A 22,156-nucleotide genomic window follows, 5' to 3' on the forward strand; every position below is an offset into this window, starting at 1 on the left:
GCTGTACAACATACAAGCTACAATGCCTAACTCCACATACTTCTTTCATGTTGTCACATTTTTCAGACCCTGCTCACCGAAACACGATCACCTCACAGCATGTTTAACACATTACTGTACTACATAAACACAACCTTACCAGGAGCGAAAACCACATGTAGGCTTCTACATGCTCCCTCTCCTTTTCCCTTTCATGTACTAGTATGACAGTGAGGAATATTACGTAGGAAGCACGTATGCACGATATGTATATATGGGGGTATCAGATTTCAAATATCACATTGATGAGTTTGTTCCTGTGTCATACAAGAACGATGATCTGGACACTATAGAATTTTGAAACCCCAATTGTAATGCGATAAAGATGTGGGGAGTCCTTTTTTCACCCATTTTTTCACATCTGCTTGAAGACTATGAATCATGATCTGTAGGTTGAAACAAAGATGCAGTTCGACAGGAAGCCACTAGAGGGCCCTGAATTTTTACACTTCTTTCTCAGGTAAATACAAACCAATAATTATGAAAGTTTTTTTTATAATCTTCAAAAAAGGACAAAAAAAATGCAGTATTAAAGTAAGCTGCTTGGGGATCAAATTATACTCCTTAATCAAAGACTGTAATCAAAGAAACAATTGAGTTACTAAATGCAGCTCCACATATACATGCACATGCGCTATGATACAAAGCTCTGCAATATCAGTAGTAAGTAGAGCCCCTAGAAAATATGAAAATGTTCTCAAAATTTATCACTTATCAGTTTCAATTTTTTTAGTAATAATATTAATACATAATGTAATTCCCTTCTAGACCATCAGTCTAGACGCTCTCTTAGTAGTGATGCTCTCTCAGTCTTGGCCATTCTAAGTAGAAAGTTATCTAAACACGCTTTTTAACAGTTTTGGTAGAAAAGAATAAAAACAATCCAACAAATAATAAAAGTAATCCTCCTTACCTGCCCACCAATACCCACAGTTTGACCAAGTTGTCCGGTTTTCCCGTCTTCCTCGCATACTTTTTCTCCACCATATGTTCAAGCTTGCCCCCTCCCCCTTTACAAAATTTTCCCACACACCAAATTATTATGTACGAGCCCCTAAAAATACCTCAACATCTCCAAAACGTTCACAACCCCGAGTGAATTGTATACAAACATGTAAGTACGTGCTGAGGCTTGTTTTAAACGACATGTCAATCATTTCAGTGTTGACAAAGTTGATCAGGCACTGCGGAAAGTTTTCGGGTGTCAGAAGGGCCGAAGTCCAGCTGGGCTGATAGTACGGCGGTCTCCTCTCATGTGACAACTGGTGTTATAGATTAATTAGGTTAATCATAACACACGTGCCAACCCCAGACACCTCCCAATTTGACCTCTACGAGGAGACCACAAGATCGGCAAATGCTAAAAATTATGTATAAGTAACAGGGATAAGTGTTTGGTTATTGGTGTAATGATGTGCGTTTCTCTCGTTAAAAATTGTGGGGTCGTGTTTTCATTTTCAAATCTTGTCGGGTCATTCAAAGTACATTACACGACATAATTTAGTGCGCAGGTGTATCTAAATAATCAAAACAACTGATTACGTTTCTTGTGATGATTAAGTGATGTTTGTAAACAGTAGCGGTCTTTACGTACCGTGATGTTGTCTCCCCTCTCTGGCGGACACATCGCGGGAATAGCTCTTCCCATCGTCCGGTAAGATCAGGGCACCTCCGTGTTGTTTTGGGTGTACAGTTCCGTTCGCTGCCAGCGGGGAGTCGTGTTTACCGTCCTCTCCCTTCTTCCATTTGCCGGCATCTTTGTTGTCCCTGTCGTTCCTAGAGGAGTCCCCCGTCTTCCCCGTGGACCTGCGGTGGTCCCGATCCCGTTCACCGCGCTCCCGGGACCGCCTTCTGCGGGGTCGGTCGCCACGGTCTCGGGCATGGCCCGAATGGGAACTCGACTCCCTCCCTGTCTCCGCTTCCCCGTCGACCGCGTCTTTGACGACTTTCTCTTTGCGTGGTCGCCTGGGTCGGCTACCGGAGGGTCTCTGAATCATACCCTAGCTTCGCTCATGTCTCTCAGCCTTGCACAAGGAGCCCGTGGACAGCAGATGATCAGGAAATTTCGTTCAGACGACCAGGAACATCGATCTGTGAACTGCACGGCGCCATCTTAGCGCGCTAGGCCTGATGGGAAATTCCCTCACCACTGATTTATCAACAACATGTCAGAATATCTGGGTATGAAACTGGGTCGCGTATATTATTAGTAGTCAAGGAATATTAGTATAGCCCGGCATATCTCATACATGACGGCAGGGAATAAATATGATAACTGCCAAAATACACATGACAACTCATGCTGGCATACTTTTTTGACTAATAAACAGATTTTATTAGTCATGTTATATGTTTATTAGTCATGTTGAGCTGAAGTGAAACCGAAAATACGACGTAACTCTTTGTTATATCATAACAATGCCTGAACTGTGTTGTAGATAACGTCACGAAATATTTTTGCATTGGCTACTCATCTATTCATTTGCAACTTTGATGTGAGAGCATCTGCCAATGTTGGCTTCCCGGGGACATGTTGGGAGATATGGATAAAATTTCCAGTTTTGAGGGGAAAATGTTGCATTTAAACTTGACACAAAAAGTTCGGAAACTTAAATTTGATCAATCATTTCTCCGTTGTTACTTAATTAAGTATGTAATTGGAAAGTCTGTTTATGACCCTTCACACAAAGTTTGTTATGATTTTACATTCACAAGTCGAAGTACCAGAGCTGACTAGCCTCCATTGCAGGCCTTCTGGGAGGCGCCAGCGTTTATTTTTGGGAGGAGCGCTGATTCGCGATTTTCAACTTATCGGGGCCAGGAACTTTAGGTGGGAAAATCGCATTGCCGTCCCTGGACCCCATAAGTTGAAAAGTCGCGAATCAGCGCCCCGAAAAGAAATAAACGCCGACATGCGCACCACCCAGAAGGCCCGAAAAGGAGACTATTAAAGAGCTTACTATATATGCGCGCGAGTGAGTCACAGAACGAATGTGCCGATAGTCCACTCATGGCATAGTGTCTGACGTTGGTAGGTGAATTTCGGGCACTGTTTTAAACCAACAACCACAGTTTTGGTGCTTGTTGCAAAAAAGCTTAATCATCACGAATGAGGCATCATTTCAAAGAAAATTATACAAGCTTTTCAATGATATAACACATTATGCTAATATGATATTATTGTAACGAGAACTGTACTTTTGATAAGCGGTTCACTTCTAGCAACTTCCCAAAACAGGCGCAAAACGCTGAGAATGAGACGGATCCTTACATCTGCTTGGAGGTTACCTTCTCGATATCAAATTTTCAACCTCTGTAGACTATTCACAACTTCCTAAAGGAAAACTAATTGCAGATGTAATAGACACATGAGCGGGACGTTCTTCAGTGTTTCTTCCGTTTCTCCCAACACCTTGAAATGTTTTGCGATGATATTTGTCAACACTCCCTCCTGTTCTAAATGGAATGGTCGAAAATATTATGCTAAACAAGCTCTGATTGGTCATTAGGTCTTTGCATAGTATATATCTGAGCAGCTGATTGGCCAACTCAGCATATTATATAAACAAACTTGTTTCCCATTGGTTGTTTCTGGTTTCCATGACCACGCCTTTTGTTACCTCAGATCAGATGGTACCAGAGCTGTTCGAAAGTCGTGACCCAAGCATGACGAATTTTACGCTCGTGAACTTGGCTATGGAAAATAAGATTATGGAGAAAAACCAAGCCCTACAACGCCGTGTATTGGTACGTTTAACATTGTACAATGTCTGTTGATTATTTTGGGGCGCATTTTGCCCGTACGGAGATGTGAAAACACAGACTCAACACTTGCAGTTATACTTATAGCCCCGTGTTTAGGATCCAACATATGGTGGTAGAGTATAAAGTTTTGTAAATATGTTGCAAAGACAAAACGCCACTTGTTCAAATTTATCATGCGGTAATAAATGCTGTATGTAGTCTATATTATCCAGAAAAAACGATGTTACTGAAGATTTGATGGTACCTAAACGTATCGTTGTGTAAACAGTGACAGTACAGCGTGGGTCTGCCAGTTTGACCTCACCGACTGAGTTGCTCCAATCATCGTATTGCCGTGACGCCTCTCAGGGATAGAGATAAAATAGAATCATAATAAGCTCAATATAGGAGTTTTCTCCCCCAGAGTATCGATGTCAAGTTGGCACTTACAGAAAATATTCTTGAGGTTAGGGGAAGGAGTATAGATTTTGGAAACGGTCAGACGTTTCAGGTAGGATCCACTACAGCTTTCGTCAGTGACACTGAGCATGGACACTAAGCATAGAACATAATGTTACCTGGATGTCTAACCTTCATTGGAGTATGCAGCAGCTTGATCAAGTCAATATAATCCTTATTGCCAAAATAGTAGTATTTATTCATGTAATAATTTGTAAAAGAGCTGGCACTTAAATGCATATTTGACAATTTTTGTTGTTGATATTTCTGGAAAGTGTTTAGGTGTCCTTTGCCTTGGTGATATAGAATATGCTTCAATTATGACTATTTTTTTAGTAGATATGCATAAGGTACAAGCGTTTGTTTTTCTGTTCTGTTATCCCAGGTTGAGGGAGTACAGGTGAATGAGGAAGACCAGCTGTATTTCTCTGACAGCGAGGAGGAGGCTGAGTTTTACATGGAGAAACCTCGCCGCCACAACAACCGCATCGCTGCAGAGAATATTCGTAAGGTAAGGGTATAGTCACTTTTTAAAACTATCTTTGTATTGACAAAGTATAAATACATAAATGCAAAATGGATAAAAGAAAAGTGAATGTAAACAAGACAAGTTGGTGCTCTATCAATTAAAGAGAAGTTTTCATTCACGTAATAGAGCAGGTACTTTAATGTATATCTGACAAAAAGTTTTGATATTTCTGGAAAGTGTGTTGTTTTTGTGGAAAGCGTTTAGGTGTCATTTGCCTTGATGGTATAGAATATGCTTCAATTATGACTGTTTTTAGTAGATATGCATAAGGTACAAGCATTTTTTTGTTCTGTTATCTCAGGTTTATGGAGTACAGGTGAATGAGGAAGACCAGCTGTATTTCTCTGACAGTGAAGAAGAGGCTGAGTTTTACATGGAGAAACCTCGCCGCCACAACAACCGCATCGCTGCAGAGAATATTCGTAAGGTAAGGGCATAGTCACTTTTTACAAGTCTATACAGTCTCTTTGTGTTGACAAAGGCGTAGTTTTCATTTACGTCAGTGAAGATACTTCAAAGCGTATAATTAGTCTTTAGTCATAAAGGCTAGGCCCGTTAGGACACAGAGTATATACACGGGTGTGCACCATAGTTTGCTTATGTCAATCATGTATCAATCTCTCTGTGTTGGCAAAGCGTAGTTTTTGTTCATGTACTATGTAGTTGAGCAGGCACTTCAATAGTTAACCAACTAAAAGTTTTAATACTTTGGGGCTGTCTCCAGCTTTAATTTTTTTTCCGTCCCACTCATTGTTTGGAGCCCATGTTTTTAATTTTCATGGTTAAATCTGTCATTTTTAAGTCTAATTGTCATGAAGTTCAGATATTTTGGATGAACAGGGTGCAATTTCTTTTCGTTCCAACAAGCAAATTTCCACCCCAGAGCAGAGGGACAGGTCCTGGACTTAGTGCTTATGGAAAGTGTTGATCTCAGATGTCCTTTGGCTTGACAATGTAAGAGTGTTATGATTTGATTATACTAGTAAATATATACGAAGTGTAAATGGTTTGCTGGTTTTGCAATTTCAGAACAAGGAAGTACAGAGGGCTGAGGACGACCTACTGTATTTAGCTGACAGCGAAGAAGAAGAGCTTAACATAGAGAACGATGGCCACAGAAACCACCACTGTGTTCCCCCTGACTCTACAGTGGGTGCATAAGTTTCGGGCAAGTGTGGATGATGATTGCGGCCCTGACCTGATCTTGGGGAAGTTCTTGACAAGTCTCTTAAACAACAAGTTCACAGCTTGCAATATGAAGCCTTATCCACTTGATGACCGTGACATTGAAGGTAGAGTCTACTTGTCCAGAAGTGAGGCGGGGACAATATACGAGTCTGATGGAGATTGGACTACGGACGAGGAGACTGGCTACAGCAAGTGCAAGAGCGAGACGCCCTACAAGGAGCTTGCAGCTTTCGATATGACCATGGTTACGGAGCCTCATCTGTTTGACGCCCTTGACATTGAAGGTAGTGTCTACCTGTCCAGAGGTGAGGTGCGGTCGATTTATGAGTCTGATGGTGAGGAGTGGACAACAGACGAGGGACACAGCAAGTGCAAGAGCGAGACGCCCTACAACAAGCTTGTAAGAGCTTGTGATGTGACCGCAGTTAAGGAGCCTCATCTTTTTGATGCCCTTGACATTGCAGGTAGTGTCTACCTATCCAGAGGTGAGGTGCGGTCGATTTATGAGTCTGATGGTGAGGAGTGGACAACAGACGAGGGACACAGCAAGTGCGAGAGTGAGACGCCCTACAACAAGCTTGTAAGAGCTTGTGATGTGACCGCAGTTAAGGAGCCTTATCTGTTTGATGCCCTTGACATTGAAGGGAGTGTCTACCTGTCCAGAGGTGAGGTGCGGTCGATTTATGAGTCTGATGGTGAGGAGTGGACAACAGACGAGGGACACAGCAAGTGCGAGAGTGAGACGCCCTACAACAAGCTTGTAACAGCTTGTGATGTGACCGCAGTTAAGGAGCCTCATCTTTTTGATGCCCTTGACATTGCAGGTAGTGTCTACCTATCCAGAGGTGAGGTGCGGTCGATTTATGAGTCTGATGGTGAGGAGTGGACAACAGACGAGGGACACAGCAAGTGCGAGAGTGAGACGCCCTACAACAAGCTTGTAACAGCTTGTGATGTGACCGCAGTTAAGGAGCCTTATCTGTTTGATGCCCTTGACATTGAAGGTAGTGTCTACCTGTCCAGAAGTGAGGTGGGGACGATTTATGAGTCTGATGGTGAGGAGTGGACAACAGACGAGGGACACAGCAAGTGCGAGAGCGAGACGCCCTACAACAAGCTTACAGCTTGCGATGTGACCGCAGTTACGGAGCCTCATCTGTTTGATGCCCTTGACATTGAAGGTAGTGTCTACCTGTCCAGAGGTGAGGTGGGGTCGATTTATGAGTCTGATGGTGAGGAGTGGACAACAGACGAGGGACACCGCAAGTGCGAGAGTGAGACGCCCTACAACAAGCTTGTAACAGCTTGTGATGTGACCGCGGTTAAGGAGCCTTGTCTGTTTGGTGCCCTTGACATTGAAGGTAGTGTCTACCTGTCCAGAAGTGAGGTGGAGACGATAAATGAGTCTGATGGTGAGGAGTGGACAACAGACGAGGGACACAGCAAGTGCAAGAGCGAGACGCCCTACAACAAGCTTACAGCTTGCGATGTGACCGCAGTTACGGAGCCTTATCTGTTTGATGCCCTTGACATTGAAGGTAGAGTCTACCTATCCGGAGGTGAGGTGGGGACGATATATGAGTCTGATGGTGAGGAGTGGACAACAGACAAGGGACACCGCAAGTGCGAGAGCGAGACGCCCTACAACAAGCTTACAGCTTGTGATGTGACCGCAGTTAAGGAGCCTCATATGTTTGATGCCCTTGACATTGAAGGTAGAGTCTACCTGTCCAGAGGTGAGGTGGGGTCGATTTATGAGTCTGATGGTGAGGAGTGGACTACAGACGAGGGACACAGCAAGTGCGAGAGCGAGACGCCCTACAAGCTCACAGCTTGTGATGTGACCGCAGTTCAGGAGCCTCATCTGTTTGATGCCCTTGACATTGAAGGTAGAGTCTACCTGTCCAGAGGTGAAAGTGAGGTGGGGACGATATATGAGTCTGATGGTGAGGAGTGGACAACAGACGAGGAGACTGGACACAGTCCTGATGGTGACATCACGGAGGAGAGACTGGCTGTACTCACGTCCACTGTACCAGATGTCCAGTCTGATTGTGCTACAGAGGAGGGGGCACAGATCCTGGATCCCTTTGAGATGGATCAGCAGTCAGATTTTGCTACAGAGATGATCCAACTTCTGAATTCCTTTGAGATGGATCAGCAGTCTGACTTTGCGACTGAGGAGATGATCCAACCCTTGAGTCCTTTTGAGATGGATCAGCAGTCAACATATGGTGGAGAGGAGATGATCCTACTGCTGGATCCCTTAGAGATGGATCAGCAGTCCGACTATGGTGCAGAGGAGATGATCCAACTGCTGGATCCTATGGAGCCAACTGAACATTCAGACTCTGGTACGGAGGAAGAATTTCACCTGCTGGATCCTGTGGAGGTAAATTGATCACTATTTCATACGAATGCCTTGGTCTTTTGCCTCCTTGTGCTACAATGATGATGTACATATTTCGAAGTTAGCTTAGTAATACTTTGTTCTTGAGACGCTTGGTCTATTGCTCCAGAGCTGCCCAACGATGATAACTAAAGTAAATAATTCCTATGTACTATCAGGTATGCATGGTAAGTAGCACAAGTGTGTTGACTACACACAGTGACCGTTAGAAGACACAGTAGCCACTGCAGTTGATTACAAACTCACTAGAGGTCTCCACTTACTATATCCAAAGCACATGTCATACAGCATGTCTATCATATACCTGTTTCCCAGGTTCCAATGCTGCATGTGTGGCAAGAAGTCGCCCTTGAGCCTGAAGCTGCGACAACAAAGAGATTGTCGCGGTATGAGCTACACTACGGTCCTACACACCGCGTACAATCCCCCAGCTGCCCTATGATTGGTGTTCGCGGTGACAGTCGAGGTGACAGTGATGACGTTGAGGTAAGAATTTAACTTGAAATGGAGAAAAAAACGGTGCTGATCTATCCGGGAATAAGTTAAGCTGATGTTGTAATTTCCTAGTTTAATACTGTGGTTTTCCAGACGTTATTGCTACATTTACAACATACATTTGGACTTCAACATACCAGAGCTGAATATTGCAAACCTGACTTGAATCTTTTTCCCAATTGTCAGCTTCCTTCACTCCAAAACATGGCTCCAGAGTACCACCAAGGAGAAGACACTGCCGCAAGGACCACAAGAGGGCCACGGGTGAAGACTGTCACCCCTAAGACGCACCATCGCAGCTTTCTCAGAGACCCTATAGTGAACCTGCCCTCCCCTTGCTGCCCTTGGTGGCTTCTTCTCATGGGTTTACCCAGTTTTCTATCAGCCACATTTGCTGTGGTACAAAATCTGGGTAAGCTCTTGGAAAAAAGCCCACTTGGGCAGCCACACCTAGCGTGGAGTCCAGCCTTGTTAGCTTTGGCAGAAGTGACATTGGGAGCGGACCAAAGCTAACAAGGCTGGACTCCAGGCTAAGCCACATGGGCAACCTCCATCACAACAGGGAACAGTTATTACATCGGTAAACATTCAAGATGTAAAACATGTTCTCTGTTGTCCGAGGTTGCCATACTACATGATATCAGTGGCTGCCCCTTAACCGTTCATCTATCAGTGTAAACCCCAACAGGCTGTTCTTCAAGTCTGTCCCAAACAGGACAACCTAGTGGGCTTCACACTGGTAGGTGCACTTCCTCACCCCCCCCCCATGCTAGAGAAAAAAGCAGCTGTAAACTCCTATTATAAACTCCAAAACTAGAAAAAAGGCAACCTTTTTATTTCTTACCTGGTATTTTGTGATGTTGGTATTATGCAGTGCCATGTTCATGATTACAAGAAACAGTTAACAATGTTGTCACTGTTACTAGAAGCACTTGTTTGTCACTGTTACTAGACGCTGTTGTTAACACCCTATATTGTTAAAGTCGTTTGCTAAAACATTTCATTGTATCGCACTGACTTCATGTTTGGCCCCATTTTGGGCAACTTCTGTTGAAAACAATTAAAATAGAAGGATTTATTAATAAGAAAATCAACAATTTTCTCAATGCTTGAGCTGGGTTTAATTTCTATTTTTGCATTAAAATAATCAAATACATGTAGATAGTTCCAGCCACAAATTCCAATGTGTTGCGACTATGTACACGTATGTCAGCTGCAAAGGACTAAAATTCTTATCCGCCATATTCTGCTTTGGTCTCACATTAATCACTACAAGTTGCTACTCAACATTCACTGTTGCTACACTGCTTACAGTGATAAGTGTCTCCTATCCTTGATAGCATGAGAAGAAATAACTACACAAAATTGTATTTAACATGCATTTTTGCCTTTATAGAAAAACATTTTCCTTATAATAAAAATCCTTACAATGATGCAATCTGCATTGTAAATATGTAATAGTAGACTTCTAGTAGTTACTCCAAAGAATTTCTATCAGTTAGTATGGTCTTATTGTCTACCAACTGTAGTATAGTATAACAAAACCCTTCAGTAGCAAGGAACCAATAGTTCTGCCTTGCCTCCCAAAAAAATATTTTCTAAAGAATTATATGGATTGTTAAAAGAATTCTTTCAAAATGATTAAGCTCACAACTTGCTATGTAGATTAGGAACCCATGGCAAATTCACCTCAGCCAAAGTTAAGTTTTCAATGCATTTCCACAACCACTGTTTCTATGTCTGTCTGCATACTACCATCGTCCACTGAAGGGGCCAGTTTCACCATGTTGACCATCCCGCCACTGGTCGATTCCTCAACAGAGGTGACCTCCTGATCCAGACCCTCACCTCCAGCATGGCCCATGACCTCTGACACGGAGACCTGACCTCCATCCTGACCCATGACCTCTGACACCGTGACCTGTGGCACCATCTCTGCCGTTGCTCTCAGGTTGTGGAGGTCACCGGCGGAGTGCGTACTCGCCGTCATGATAACCGAGGGGTCAATGTGGACGACCTCGCTGGTCACCACGACAGACGCCCCGTGCTGGTCCGACATATCCATCGCTTCCCCCTGGTCAGGATTGTGCAAAACAATTAGTAAACACATTGAAACGATGACAAGAAGCTATTTTACAGCTTCAGAATAAACAAATGTAGGTGTTTCAAAGAAATGCATACAGTACAAATACAAAAGTCTTGTGACCACAAAGTTTGGTACCATAATTTTTAGGCTTCTTGTAATCATTAATCATTCATTAACCAAGTTCTAACCTGTTGGACCTGTAACTCCTGTACTTCCCCACTGGCCTGGGCCATTCTCAGTGCCTCCACTAGCTGGTCATTGGTCACACCTTCCATTACCTGGGACAGGAAATAGACCAATCAGAGTTAGGAATACCAGGCATCACCATGACGACCTAAAATTGATTGAGCCATGTTGGGTATTGTGCAAGTTGCATGGGACATACAAAGCATACAAGGTACAAGGAGTGGCCAGAATGGAAGAAGGCCATGCAAACTTTTTACAAAGTACACTTATCAATACGTGAATAATTTAGATTTCTAATGAAAGCTCATCTGTGTTGGTAGTAATCATAATACAATGCTAAACTTTCTTCCAACACTAAGGAATTCACAGATCGAATTTCTTGGACACTGAGCAGGACTACTTTATGAGAGGTATAAAGGAGGCCATATACATCAGGGCACTCCAGCCATCACTCAACAGAGACAATGGGCGTTATAAACTTTCTGGCACGTTTGACCAATTGCTGACGTCACGTATCCGCAATGACACGTGTCAATAAAGTCATGTGTCCGTAACTCTCGCGAGTTTACGTTCGGCAGTGATTGGTCATTATTGATCCTGAAGAAGGCGACAGTGGTTGTCGAAAATTCGATCCGTGAATACCTTAGTGTTGGAAGAAAGTTTAGCATTGTATTATAATTTAGATTTCTTCTAGTTTAAAAGCTGAGATGAGAAGATGTGGAACCTGTATAGTCTGTTGAGTGTGCCCGTCTGCGCCGCCATCTTGCCCGTGGTCAGAGCCCTGGATGATGTAAGACTGGGTATCCGCCACCATGGAGGAGAACTCCACTAAAACCGTGGGGACCTCTTCTGCTTGCGGGGCGTCCCCTGCATCCAGACCCTGTGCCTGACTTGATGAAGTGGCAACCCGGCATCCACCTGCAAATTCAATGTGACATAATAATACAAATCAAACTTATGCTATATGGTAATAGTTGTGAGCAGCCAAGAAAAAGGTCAGAAAAAAACTAGAAAATGAAAACGTCAGAAGTTTTTTTCTTGGTCAAGCATAATCTAAAACATTACATTCCTACATTCTGTTAAACTACTTAATGTCCTTCAGAAATCTAGAAAGAATGGTGACCAGTACTGGCCACAATGCAGAAAAAACTGTTATCTATATCTGTATCTACGCCAAAAATAGTTACTCATGATCAAGCAACTGGATAAAATTTTGAAACAGACGTTTCAGACAGCATCCGCTATCTTTCGTCAGTGACTAGGGAAAGATCTGGCAGAACCAGGTTTTATACCAAAACTCTGAAATAGATATGTAAATGAAGTGAAGACAGTTTCAGATTGTTCAATAGAATAGTATGTCAAGACAAGGTTGTATATCATTCTGTATCTTTATAGCTGGTATAACTTTCCTTCAGCATAACACACCAGTTATGTTGACAATATCACCCACAAACCCTTTGATCTCAGGTGTCTCCTGAGTGTTCCATGTTCAGCGAATCCCCTGTTGCACCTCGTACACTTGAAGGGCTTTTCTCCCGTGTGCGTCCTCAGATGACGGACAAGTGATGCCTTCTCGCGAAAGCTTCGGTCGCAGAACTCACAGGAAAACGGCATGGCGTTCTCGTGGGTGCGTAAGTGGACTCTTAGTGAACTCTAGAAGAGATGAAAAATATAAAATGATTCAGAACTATAGAGTCTCTTGCAAGGTTTCAAATGCTTATGCCACAAATGATCTAAATACAAAATACTGTAAGTATCATTCAATGTACATAAACGTTTGTACAAAGCTCTTCCTTAGTTAACATTGAACCTTCCAAATCATACTTCCAGCTCTTGATTCCTGTCAACAGGTAATCAAGTTAAATTCCTTCTGTGATGTCACAGTGAACATAGCAGCCAGTTTGGAACCTGGTGCACTGTCAGTGTCATTGGTGGCACAAGCACTTTCAAGTCACTTAGACGGAGCAATTATTTATTAATCTTAAGGATAGTCCCTTCAGTTAACTGAGTAACTGATTTCCAAGGGAGCCCTTACAAAATCATTTTAGCATAATCTTTCAAAAGAAGAGTTACCTGTGTCTTGTAGTGCTTTTTACAGTGGGGACATTGAAAGGGCTTGTCGGGGCAGTGCACGCGTAGGTGTTCCTTCACGTGGGAGATTCGCTTGTACAACTTGCCGCACTCCCCGCACTTGTACCTGCGTTCGTCCGTGTGCGTCACGATGTGTCGCTTCAGGGAGTCGCGGGACACGAAGTGTCCCTCGCACATACTGCACTTGAATGGACGCTCTCCTGCGAAGGAGGGAGGGCCAAACATTGACGTAAGAGCACAGCACTTTCCAAAGATAACCATCAAGCAAGAACAGAAGTGGCATCGTGTGGCGCAATCGGTAAAGTGTTTCGCCCAGAACCGAGAGGTCCCGGGTTCGAAACCCTGATATGCCCTGATGTTGTGCCCTTGGGAAAGGCACTTGACACGACTTTCCTCACTCCACCCAGGTGTGAATGGGTACCTGACTTCGGTTGGGGAAGGTCGTATTGAGGTCACCAGCTGACGCCAAATGGCAGCTGCCCAGACCCTTGCGACAGTTCCACAAAGTGCAAGAGTGGAGCAAATATGTATCTGTTCTGTATTATATGATTGTAAACCCTGCAGCAATTCAGCACTGGCTGCCATTGCACGGGTAATTTCTGACCAATAAACCATTATTATTTAGAGCAAGAACACAAAAGATCTGTTTCAAAGAAGCATCTGGAGTTCCAAAGGAAAGAGCACCATTTCCAGGCATGCAAGATTCTGAAGGCATCATCAGACACTTTATTTTTGTTTTTTGCAATATGTTATCCACAATACTGAGGCTGTATACTTAACGCTCGACAAACCACAAGTTATTCATATTTTTTTCGTACTTGGCCTGGATTTGAACTTGAACTCCTCCAGTCATCATCATCATATCTTGTCGCTTCAGTGCTGTATCCATTGACAAGTTGCCGGGTTAGTGTCCCTAGGTCACAGTCTCTACATATTGGACCAAGTTTACAGTCCAGTGTACTATCAAGTGTCCTTACCCGTATGGGATCTGAGATGTAGTTTGAGGTAGCTGGACCCTCGGAAACTACGGTTGCAGCCTTCGTGTGGACACCTGTGTAGAGCTCTGCGTCCTTGTAAACCATCCTGCACAGGAGGCTGGAACAAAAACAACCAACACAAATCTTTTACATTAAACCATCAAAAGGTGTCTAACTGTCGGTTGAAATACATAATTGCGTTATCGATGAAAAAAGGTAGTCCCATAGCCTTTTTTTTTAGGCAGTAGGGGCAGTCTAGGGCATGGTATTGGAAGGTGGGGCCCAACCCTTTCCTTCCATCGCCGTTTACCTCCCCAACCAAAGTCAGGTACCCATTTTTACACCTGGGTGGAATGAGGAAAGTCATATGAAGTGTCTTTCTCAAGAGCACAACAATGACATGTCAGGGGATTTGAACCCAGGACCTCTGGGTCCTGGGCCAAACATAACAGGTGATGTACATGTACAATTGATTTTAAACCTACAAGACCTGTTGTATACCTGGCTTGTTGACTCCATCATGTGCTGCAGTTCCAACAGTTGTTCCAAGGCGGCGCTTGCTGCAGGATTCCCATCCACATCAAGAGAAGTCTCCTCGGTGTTCATGGCAGCATCAACCATTTCTGTCTCATCTGAGGAGATCCCAGAGTTGGCCATCGCCTCTCCAAGCAGATCTGCTGCTGTTTCCTGATTTTACGGGGACAAGACTTTGTCAACATTATCTCCTAGAAAAGTGATAACACATCCCTTCAATGCTTTCATCATACTGACGACAGACAACTTACCAGAAAACACAACACATGCTTGTATAAAATCGTTTCGATCATCTAGAAACATGACAATACATAAACTGTAAAGAGGGAAATGTTCATATGGATTTTCTTTCGCAGAAGAGAGAAAATGGAGTGTCCACAGTGGTTTTAAATTTGCTATTGAAACTGCCATGCAGGGAATTTACTGCAAAAGGAAAACGTTTGCTGTGGTTTCAAGTTATTACTACGCTAAATGAAACCACCGCAACCATTTCACAGTTTACAATACAGCAGCTAGCGGGGTGTAGGTACATCGCAATAGGATATCATTCAAGGATCTGCAACTCTTTTACACATGTGCACACGTAGAAGCTTTTGTAGCCTAAGACAAACAAAAATGCCGACTCCAACCGTACTACCATACTGAAGCCGACAAACAAAAGCCAAACAACGATGATGAAGGTTACACATCCAGGTAATAGGATACGCCAAAAAAATGGTTACAGAAGCAACTGGATACAATTTTGAAACAGACATTTCAGGCAGCATCCGCTATCTTTCATCAGTGACTTGCGTTAACGACTACATCTGACCAAACAAACTCGCCAGTGAGATGGTGGATGGTGTCAGCTTCCAAAAGACGTTTTCAGATTGACAATTTTGGCACTTAGGAAGTGATTGAATCCGCCCGCGATTTAACTTCTAGTTTCTACTACTTTTCGCGGGCGGATTCAATTACGGGAAATGGAAATGGCCGATACGAATCTGAGTTTCAATGCGATTCACGTAATTCGATTGGTCGGGGTGTAATGGAAAGCCAAACAAGTCTGGAACTCAAGACTACTCAGGCTACCTCCTCTGTGTCCCCGGCAGTCATCTCTGGCATGCGCTTGTCGTGGGGCCTGGGGAGAGGCTGGATGTTGCCCTGACTGTCCACCTGCACCACGTCCAGGTACTGCCCCTCCCCCAGGTGCCGCCGGTGCTTCACCAGCATGTGCTTCTGCAGGTCCGACCGCTCCCCCGTGCAGAACGCACACAAACCGCAGCGGAACGGCGTATTCTGCAACAGATGAACATGGTTACGTACATATACTGTACATGCAGAAATGTTCGCAGTGGTTTTACTTCGCGGTTTTCGCAGTGACCGTTTCACCGCGAACTTAAAACTACCGCAAACATTCTTGTCCAATACTGTAGCAATATGTGACTATAGCGCTGCCGCAAACTTAGAACCACCGCGAACACTCCATTTTCCTCTTAGCGCGAAATAAAAACCATGCATGCATTTACAGTAGAATACACTGCGTTGTATTTTATCTATGTCATAGTGATACCCACCCGAAAAAACACACATTTCAACGTGAAACTCGCCAGAAGTTGAGAAAAGTTGATGTCATCGAACAAGAAATTGTAACAACAGCAATTCCAACATCCAAATCTTTCGGCAACCTGCACACGTGAAGTGGGTTTGAATGATTCTATGGAAGCCTGTGTGATAAAAGTAGAACCCCGTGTGATAACCCAAGTTATCACCCAGTCCAGAACACCCAAATCAAAAGTTATTCTGGCCCAGGTATGACCATGAGTGCAGAAAATGTTACCTTCAGGCACCTTGGAATATCATACAGGTATTGATTGCAATTTTTTTGGAAGAATACTGTAAGCTGTCCCATGTCTAAGAACTAAAGTCTAAGAAAACCCCTCCATACTTGTGGACAAGATAGATTAAAGCCATGGTGTGTGTTACCCAAAACCTTTCAACTCCCGATGTTTACAAACTATATGTACAAGTACAGTTGGTCTGTATCTGTATCTATATAGCAGGTATAACCACCCTTCTGCGTAACAGATAGTGGTTTAAATACCTGTTAAGGGCACATTGATTACAGTGACAGTTGAACACCTGTTCTCACCTGTAGATGAACGGCAAGCAGGTGTAGTTTCAGGTTATGGCTGTTTGTAAGAACCATCTTGCACACCCGGCACTGGTTAGGTGGTTCCTTAGGGCTGTGTAGATCATTTCCTTCACTGTCTCCTAGCAAAAAATTGCAGTGATGTTAGAATTGTATATAATATATTTAGTATTGTATATAATACATTAGAATTGTATGAAGGTCAGATAGTATATATATCAAGGAACAGATCAGAAAGGATCAGAGGTGAAAATGACCATGAAAAGTTTTTTCCAGTCAATGGTTCGTGCATCAACATTTTTGTATGAATTGCTATTTTCATTTGCTATCCAGCCCATACAAATATTGCTGTATCCATTACAATCTGGCCAATAGTAAAATCATAAAAGCTTCCCTTAGCTACATAGAGCTTTCCTTACCTTCCTCAATACTGTCCAGAGGCTCCTCTCCCTCTATAGCAGTGGTAGCTTCCTCAACTTGAACCCCTTCTAGTTGACCTTCAACAGAGGTCATCCCCAGCTCTACACCAACAGCCTCATCCTCATCTATCCCATCATCCCCTGCTTCTCTATTCCCATCATCCCCTGCTCCACTCCCATCATCCCCTGCTGCCATCCCAGCATCCTCTGCTTCAACATTCCCAGCATTCCTTGTTCTGCTCCTGGTCATGTGCTGCCCGAGTGTCTCCGCGTCGGGATTTTCGACGGGGTGAATCCTGACCTGGCTGAAGTTGGACGTTCTGGCCTTCTCTGTGCACGGGATGAGCGCTTTGTGATGTCGTAGTAGGGCGCCGGACTCCGAGAACCCACGACCGCATTTGTTACACTTGTAAGGCCTTTCACCTGCACGGGGAGTCATGAAATGTGGTAACACTCAACAAATGTAAAATAGAGCACACTTTATACATACAGTACAAAAAGGACTCAAAGTTTATGTGAGAGTGATGTACAAAACTCACAGCAAAACCAACAGGCTAAAAAACTACAGCTGTTTGGGAGACAAGCATATTGGCTAAAAACTGCTTAAAAGTGTAGCAAATACAATAGAAGCATTTTGTACCAATGTACAATCCTTCATGTGAAATGTCTTCACCTGTGTGCCTACGCTCGTGCCTCTTCAGTGATCCCTTAGTCTTAAACTCGTCTCCACATCTGGAACATTTAAAGTCTCTCCTATCTGCATGTGTCTTGAGGTGGGCTCTCAGAACTTGTTGCTGGAAAAACACAAACAAGAAGTGAGTGAAAAAGCTCTGTACAGCTAAACAGCAAGCACTAAGTACTGTTGGTATTTCCATTACCGTATAGATAATATTACACATTGTAAAAGCACAATTTTTTATATCAACAGAAATGAGGAAAACATGTTGGAAAATGATTCTACAATTTTCATCACTCAGATCAAAAATCTTATGTCTCTTGCCAGCGGTCAACCAAACAAAGGGTAGGCTCTTCAGTTTGTTTGTTTTTGTCAGTCGGGTTGACCCGAAAAACAACAACTTTTTTCCTAGGCCTTAGACAGACCTTAAACAAGTTTTAACTGTAATTTCCAATACAGGAATTGGACTTGATGCCTCTTGCAACGAAGTTCGGCTCAGTGTCCAGGATTTTAACAAGAGGCATCAAGGAAGCCATTTACATCAGGGCCCTACGACCATCCCTCAACAGAGACGGCGGGCGCCACAGACTTTCCGCTACTTACGATTCACTACTCACAGAGTCACGTGTGCTATCTGCATAGCGTGACGTCATCCCAGCGGTGGATTGATCACTCCTTGACAAAGACCGATGTCGTGCGGTTGAAAATTTGGGTAAGTACAATTCTTGTGTTAGAAATTACAGTTAAAACTTGTTTAAGAATGATTTCTACCAACACAGATGAACTTTCAAGCTTAGACAGACCTGTTTGAAGGACCTGCCGCACACTTCACATGAATATGGCCGGGTGCTTCTGTGACTGCGCTGGTGGGCACGCAGGTCGGACGGTCGTCTGAAGAACTTGTCACACCTGTAAATGACGTGGGGCTCAGAGTTAAGGATGGGTCAATTCTAGATGAACCCAAAATACAGTATAAGAATTAACATCAATTATAGGGACTAGATCTTCCAATTAGACATTAGTTATGGACTTTATAAGCTTCATTGGAGCCACTCTATATCATGGCAACTTACAGTAGACATACATTTAGTAACTGTCATAAAGATAGTTGCTCTGCAAAACAATAACATATCTATCTGAAACCTCTTAGAGAAAGAAAAACTACAATGGTAGTACATAATTATACATATATATCTTTATTTCTGTTATATACTTATACTTATACATATTATCATAATTATACAGATATTTTTTCAATACGTTTCATTTTGCACATTTGTTTTGTATCTTTCCAAATACAATACAAAGTAACTTGTGCACTACTGACTTGTTACACCCCACAGTCTTGCCCTCTCGGTGGCTCAGCTCATGTTTATGCAGATAGTAGGAGTTCTGGAAGTGTTTAGAACAGATGACACAGGTGTACGACTGGGAGGTCGACGACCTGTTGTCTTCATCTAAGGACATGCTGGCAGACTTCTTTGCAGCCTCCATTGCTGAGGGAACAAGAGGAAGGTCTAGATTAATGGATGGATGGATGGATGGATTAAGGGATGGATGGATGGATATGTATCGATAGAAGGATGGATGGATGGATGGATGAATGGGTGGATGTAGGGATGGATGGATGGTTGGATGGATATAGGGATGGATGGATGGATGGATAGATGGATGAATGGATGTAAGGATGGATGGATGGATGAATGGATGGATGTAGGTTGGATGGATGGATGTAGGGATGGGTAGGGAAGGATGGAAAAATAGGGATGGATGCATGGATTGATGTAGGGATGGATGCATGGATGGATGGATGGAGGTATAGGGATGGATGCATGGATGGATGTAGGGATGGATGTAGGCCTGTAGGGATGGATGGCTGTAGGGATGGATGAATGGATAAACATGGATGGATGAATGAAGGGATGGATTGATGTTTGAACTTACCTTGTCTAGCAGCATGCCTGGCTGACCTCCTTCCAGCTTGTACCAATGTGACAGAGTCTTGAGGAGTGTCAGATGGGTCGTCCTCTGACGATGCAGCTGTACAGTAGTGAAGACAAAAACGTCATTTGGACTAAAAAAAACAGTATCTACACTTCCTTTTGTGACTGTGTGTCACTTTGCATCTCACCATTGGCTACAAAGGTTCTATTTTCAAAATACACCTCTTTTCAAAACAAAAAAGGTTACTACATTAAAATAAAGGTGGATGTCTATATGAATCCTACTCATAATGTACAAAATATTTTGTGGTGTCTACAGATTTTGTCTTTCGGGATGAAATCACCAATCACTGAAAGAATCCTACCCTGTCCTAACTAGAGCTGTGTACCTGAAAAAATTTTAGGTACAGGGGTTTAGGTACAGGTCCGGACCTGAACCTGTACCTTAAGTACTTGTTTAGAAAATGGTAGTTTTTCAATAAGGAAAAAGCATGTTTGAATCGGTAACAACATAATAATTGTGCTAGGTATTATTTTTACGAAAACACATGTACAGATGAAAATTTGACTACAGTCTTGCACATGTGTTTTATGTGCTGGAGTATAGTATAGATGTGGCTTTAGTGCACTGCCACGGTAATTTCATAGTGATTTTATCTGTCAAAGTGGCCATCCCCTGAGTCAGGCTTGACCTGATTAGTACCGGTCCAGTATGGTCCAGCAGGGTTCAGGTATTTTGGACCTGTACCTAATTGATTGTACCCGGTACTGTATCGATACAGTGTACCGGTACACAGCTCACAGTCCTAACCTTGTATGGTGGCTCCTCTCTGTTTAGTCCCTGCACGGACCTCCCCCTCTTCCATGTCATCATTGGTATCTTCCAGCCCTGTGCTTGCTGCAGCTTGCGTGGCATCCCCGCTGCGTACATCTCGTGACTTCTCCACGCCTGTAGCGCCCTGCCCCTGTGCTAGCAGGGTTTTCTTCTGTTGCTCCCACCAATCGCTGAGCTCAGAGTCTCGGCAGGCCTCTGTGTTGAGCTTGTGCTGGAGAAACTCTGGTAGGCCGCGGAACTCCTGCCTACACGTGCCACACCTGTGGTTGTCAATGGCTCCACTACCTGCTAAAGGTACAACAACGTTAAGACTATAACATTACTACTTTGAATAACTGTCTCTTATCAGTCTTAGAAATACTTCCTACTGAAAATTTTGATTAGACAAAAAATTGTTCAACACTACTTTGCATTAGAGATCTCAGGTGACTAACAATATTTTTTCCCCATCATTCACTCTAAAAGAGTTCCCAAGGGAAAAAAACAAAGTCAGGTAACTGTTAATAGCATTACGGCTGATTTGAGTCTCCCTGGTAATAGACACACACTAATACTATACTAGTAGAAGCCTCAAGGGACGGGCAAACTTTGTACCTGTGCTCAAACTTTTTTTGAAAGTGATTATTGACAGGACGATCCTGTCAGCTGTACAAAAATTTGCACAGGGAAGAAATTCGAAAGGAAGGAAAGGAGAAGAAAGGGAAAAAAAGCCGTGAGGCTATTGACAGGATGATCCTGTCAAAAGTGGAAAAATCACACTGTTGACAGGATGATCCTGCATCCTGTCAACAGTGGAATAATTTGGAAAGATTGATCCTGATTCCCAAAATCTTGATTCCAAAATTCTCATTTTGGAGCTTGGTAGATTTCCCCACGTCCCCAGAAAAATGTTGAATAACTGGATTTGTGGGAAGGGGCGTGGTCAAGAAGTTGGGGGCGGGGACAAGAACAAAGTGGGAGGAGCCATCCCAACAATAGTCCGGCTTCATTTGGAAATCCCGCCTTCCCTCACACTTACATCAGAATAGCCATCTAATCATAGAGCTCATGAATGGGTGTTAACTAGTACACTAATCTTCACTTCTGAATAATTTTTTCAAAAAGCCCGCCACCAAATCCGACCTCCCGGGGCCCTCCAAAAAGCCATAACCTCCTAGCTTACACGGCCTTACGCAGAGGACTCATAGCCATCATTCTCTAGCGATCCACGACGTTAAAACCCACGATTGTGATCCTGAAAGCTTCCTTACCATCCCGTGTTGTGTTTGTGGTGGTTGTGGCGCTTGAATCCGCCGCTTCTGCGGAAGTTTGGGCGCTCATGCCGCAAACAAGGGGGAACGACGTGAACAGACAAGATGGCGGTGATTACGACTTGCCGTCAAACGGACGCCCAGTGCGCAGCTCCACGGCGCAC

The 22,156-nt window shown here is 43.5% G+C and overlaps 3 protein-coding genes across 7 annotated transcripts in view; 1 reads left to right on the forward strand and 2 right to left on the reverse strand.

Annotated features, from left to right (window-relative positions):
* The window catches only part of LOC136439663 (serine/threonine-protein kinase SMG1-like), a 72,431-nt gene extending 70,191 nt beyond the window's left edge, over positions 1-2,240 (reverse strand). For 2 of the 4 annotated variants that reach the window (XM_066435166.1, XM_066435163.1), the window contains exon 1: positions 1,634-2,237. In XM_066435166.1, coding sequence (XP_066291263.1) covers positions 1,634-2,036 — 403 coding nt within the window. In that variant the 5' untranslated portion in view covers positions 2,037-2,237. Of the gene's footprint in view, positions 1-952; positions 1,069-1,633 lie in introns of those variants that run through there. The other 2 variants (XM_066435164.1, XM_066435167.1) reach the window with 2 other exon arrangements.
* A 2,849-nt stretch (positions 2,241-5,089) lies between these two features.
* On the forward strand, positions 5,090-10,248 carry LOC136439892 (uncharacterized). Its single transcript, XM_066435550.1, has 4 exons — positions 5,090-5,198; positions 5,801-8,351; positions 8,685-8,855; positions 9,051-10,248. The coding sequence occupies exons 2-4, from the start codon at positions 5,880-5,882 to the stop codon at positions 9,375-9,377; spliced, it is 2,970 nt and encodes a 989-aa protein (XP_066291647.1). The 5' UTR covers positions 5,090-5,198; positions 5,801-5,879; the 3' UTR covers positions 9,378-10,248.
* On the reverse strand, positions 10,230-22,133 carry LOC136439891 (transcription factor E4F1-like). Of its 2 annotated transcripts, none has more exons than XM_066435549.1 (16): positions 21,993-22,133; positions 20,719-21,027; positions 19,909-20,004; positions 19,292-19,460; positions 18,768-18,873; positions 17,962-18,082; positions 17,289-17,711; positions 16,870-16,991; positions 15,810-16,016; positions 14,706-14,891; positions 14,205-14,322; positions 13,210-13,427; positions 12,591-12,789; positions 11,861-12,054; positions 11,139-11,228; positions 10,230-10,938 (listed from the first exon to the last, which is right to left on the reverse strand). In XM_066435549.1, the coding sequence occupies exons 1-16, from the start codon at positions 22,060-22,062 to the stop codon at positions 10,573-10,575; spliced, it is 2,994 nt and encodes a 997-aa protein (XP_066291646.1). In that variant the 5' UTR covers positions 22,063-22,133; the 3' UTR covers positions 10,230-10,572. The 2 variants fall into 2 exon arrangements, with proteins under 2 accessions (XP_066291646.1, XP_066291645.1); XM_066435548.1 differs by having other exon boundaries at positions 20,719-21,030.
* Positions 22,134-22,156: the final 23 nt, after the last annotated feature.

This window comes from Branchiostoma lanceolatum, chromosome 8, assembly GCF_035083965.1.
Source record: "Branchiostoma lanceolatum isolate klBraLanc5 chromosome 8, klBraLanc5.hap2, whole genome shotgun sequence".
Lineage (NCBI taxonomy): Eukaryota > Metazoa > Chordata > Leptocardii > Amphioxiformes > Branchiostomatidae > Branchiostoma > Branchiostoma lanceolatum.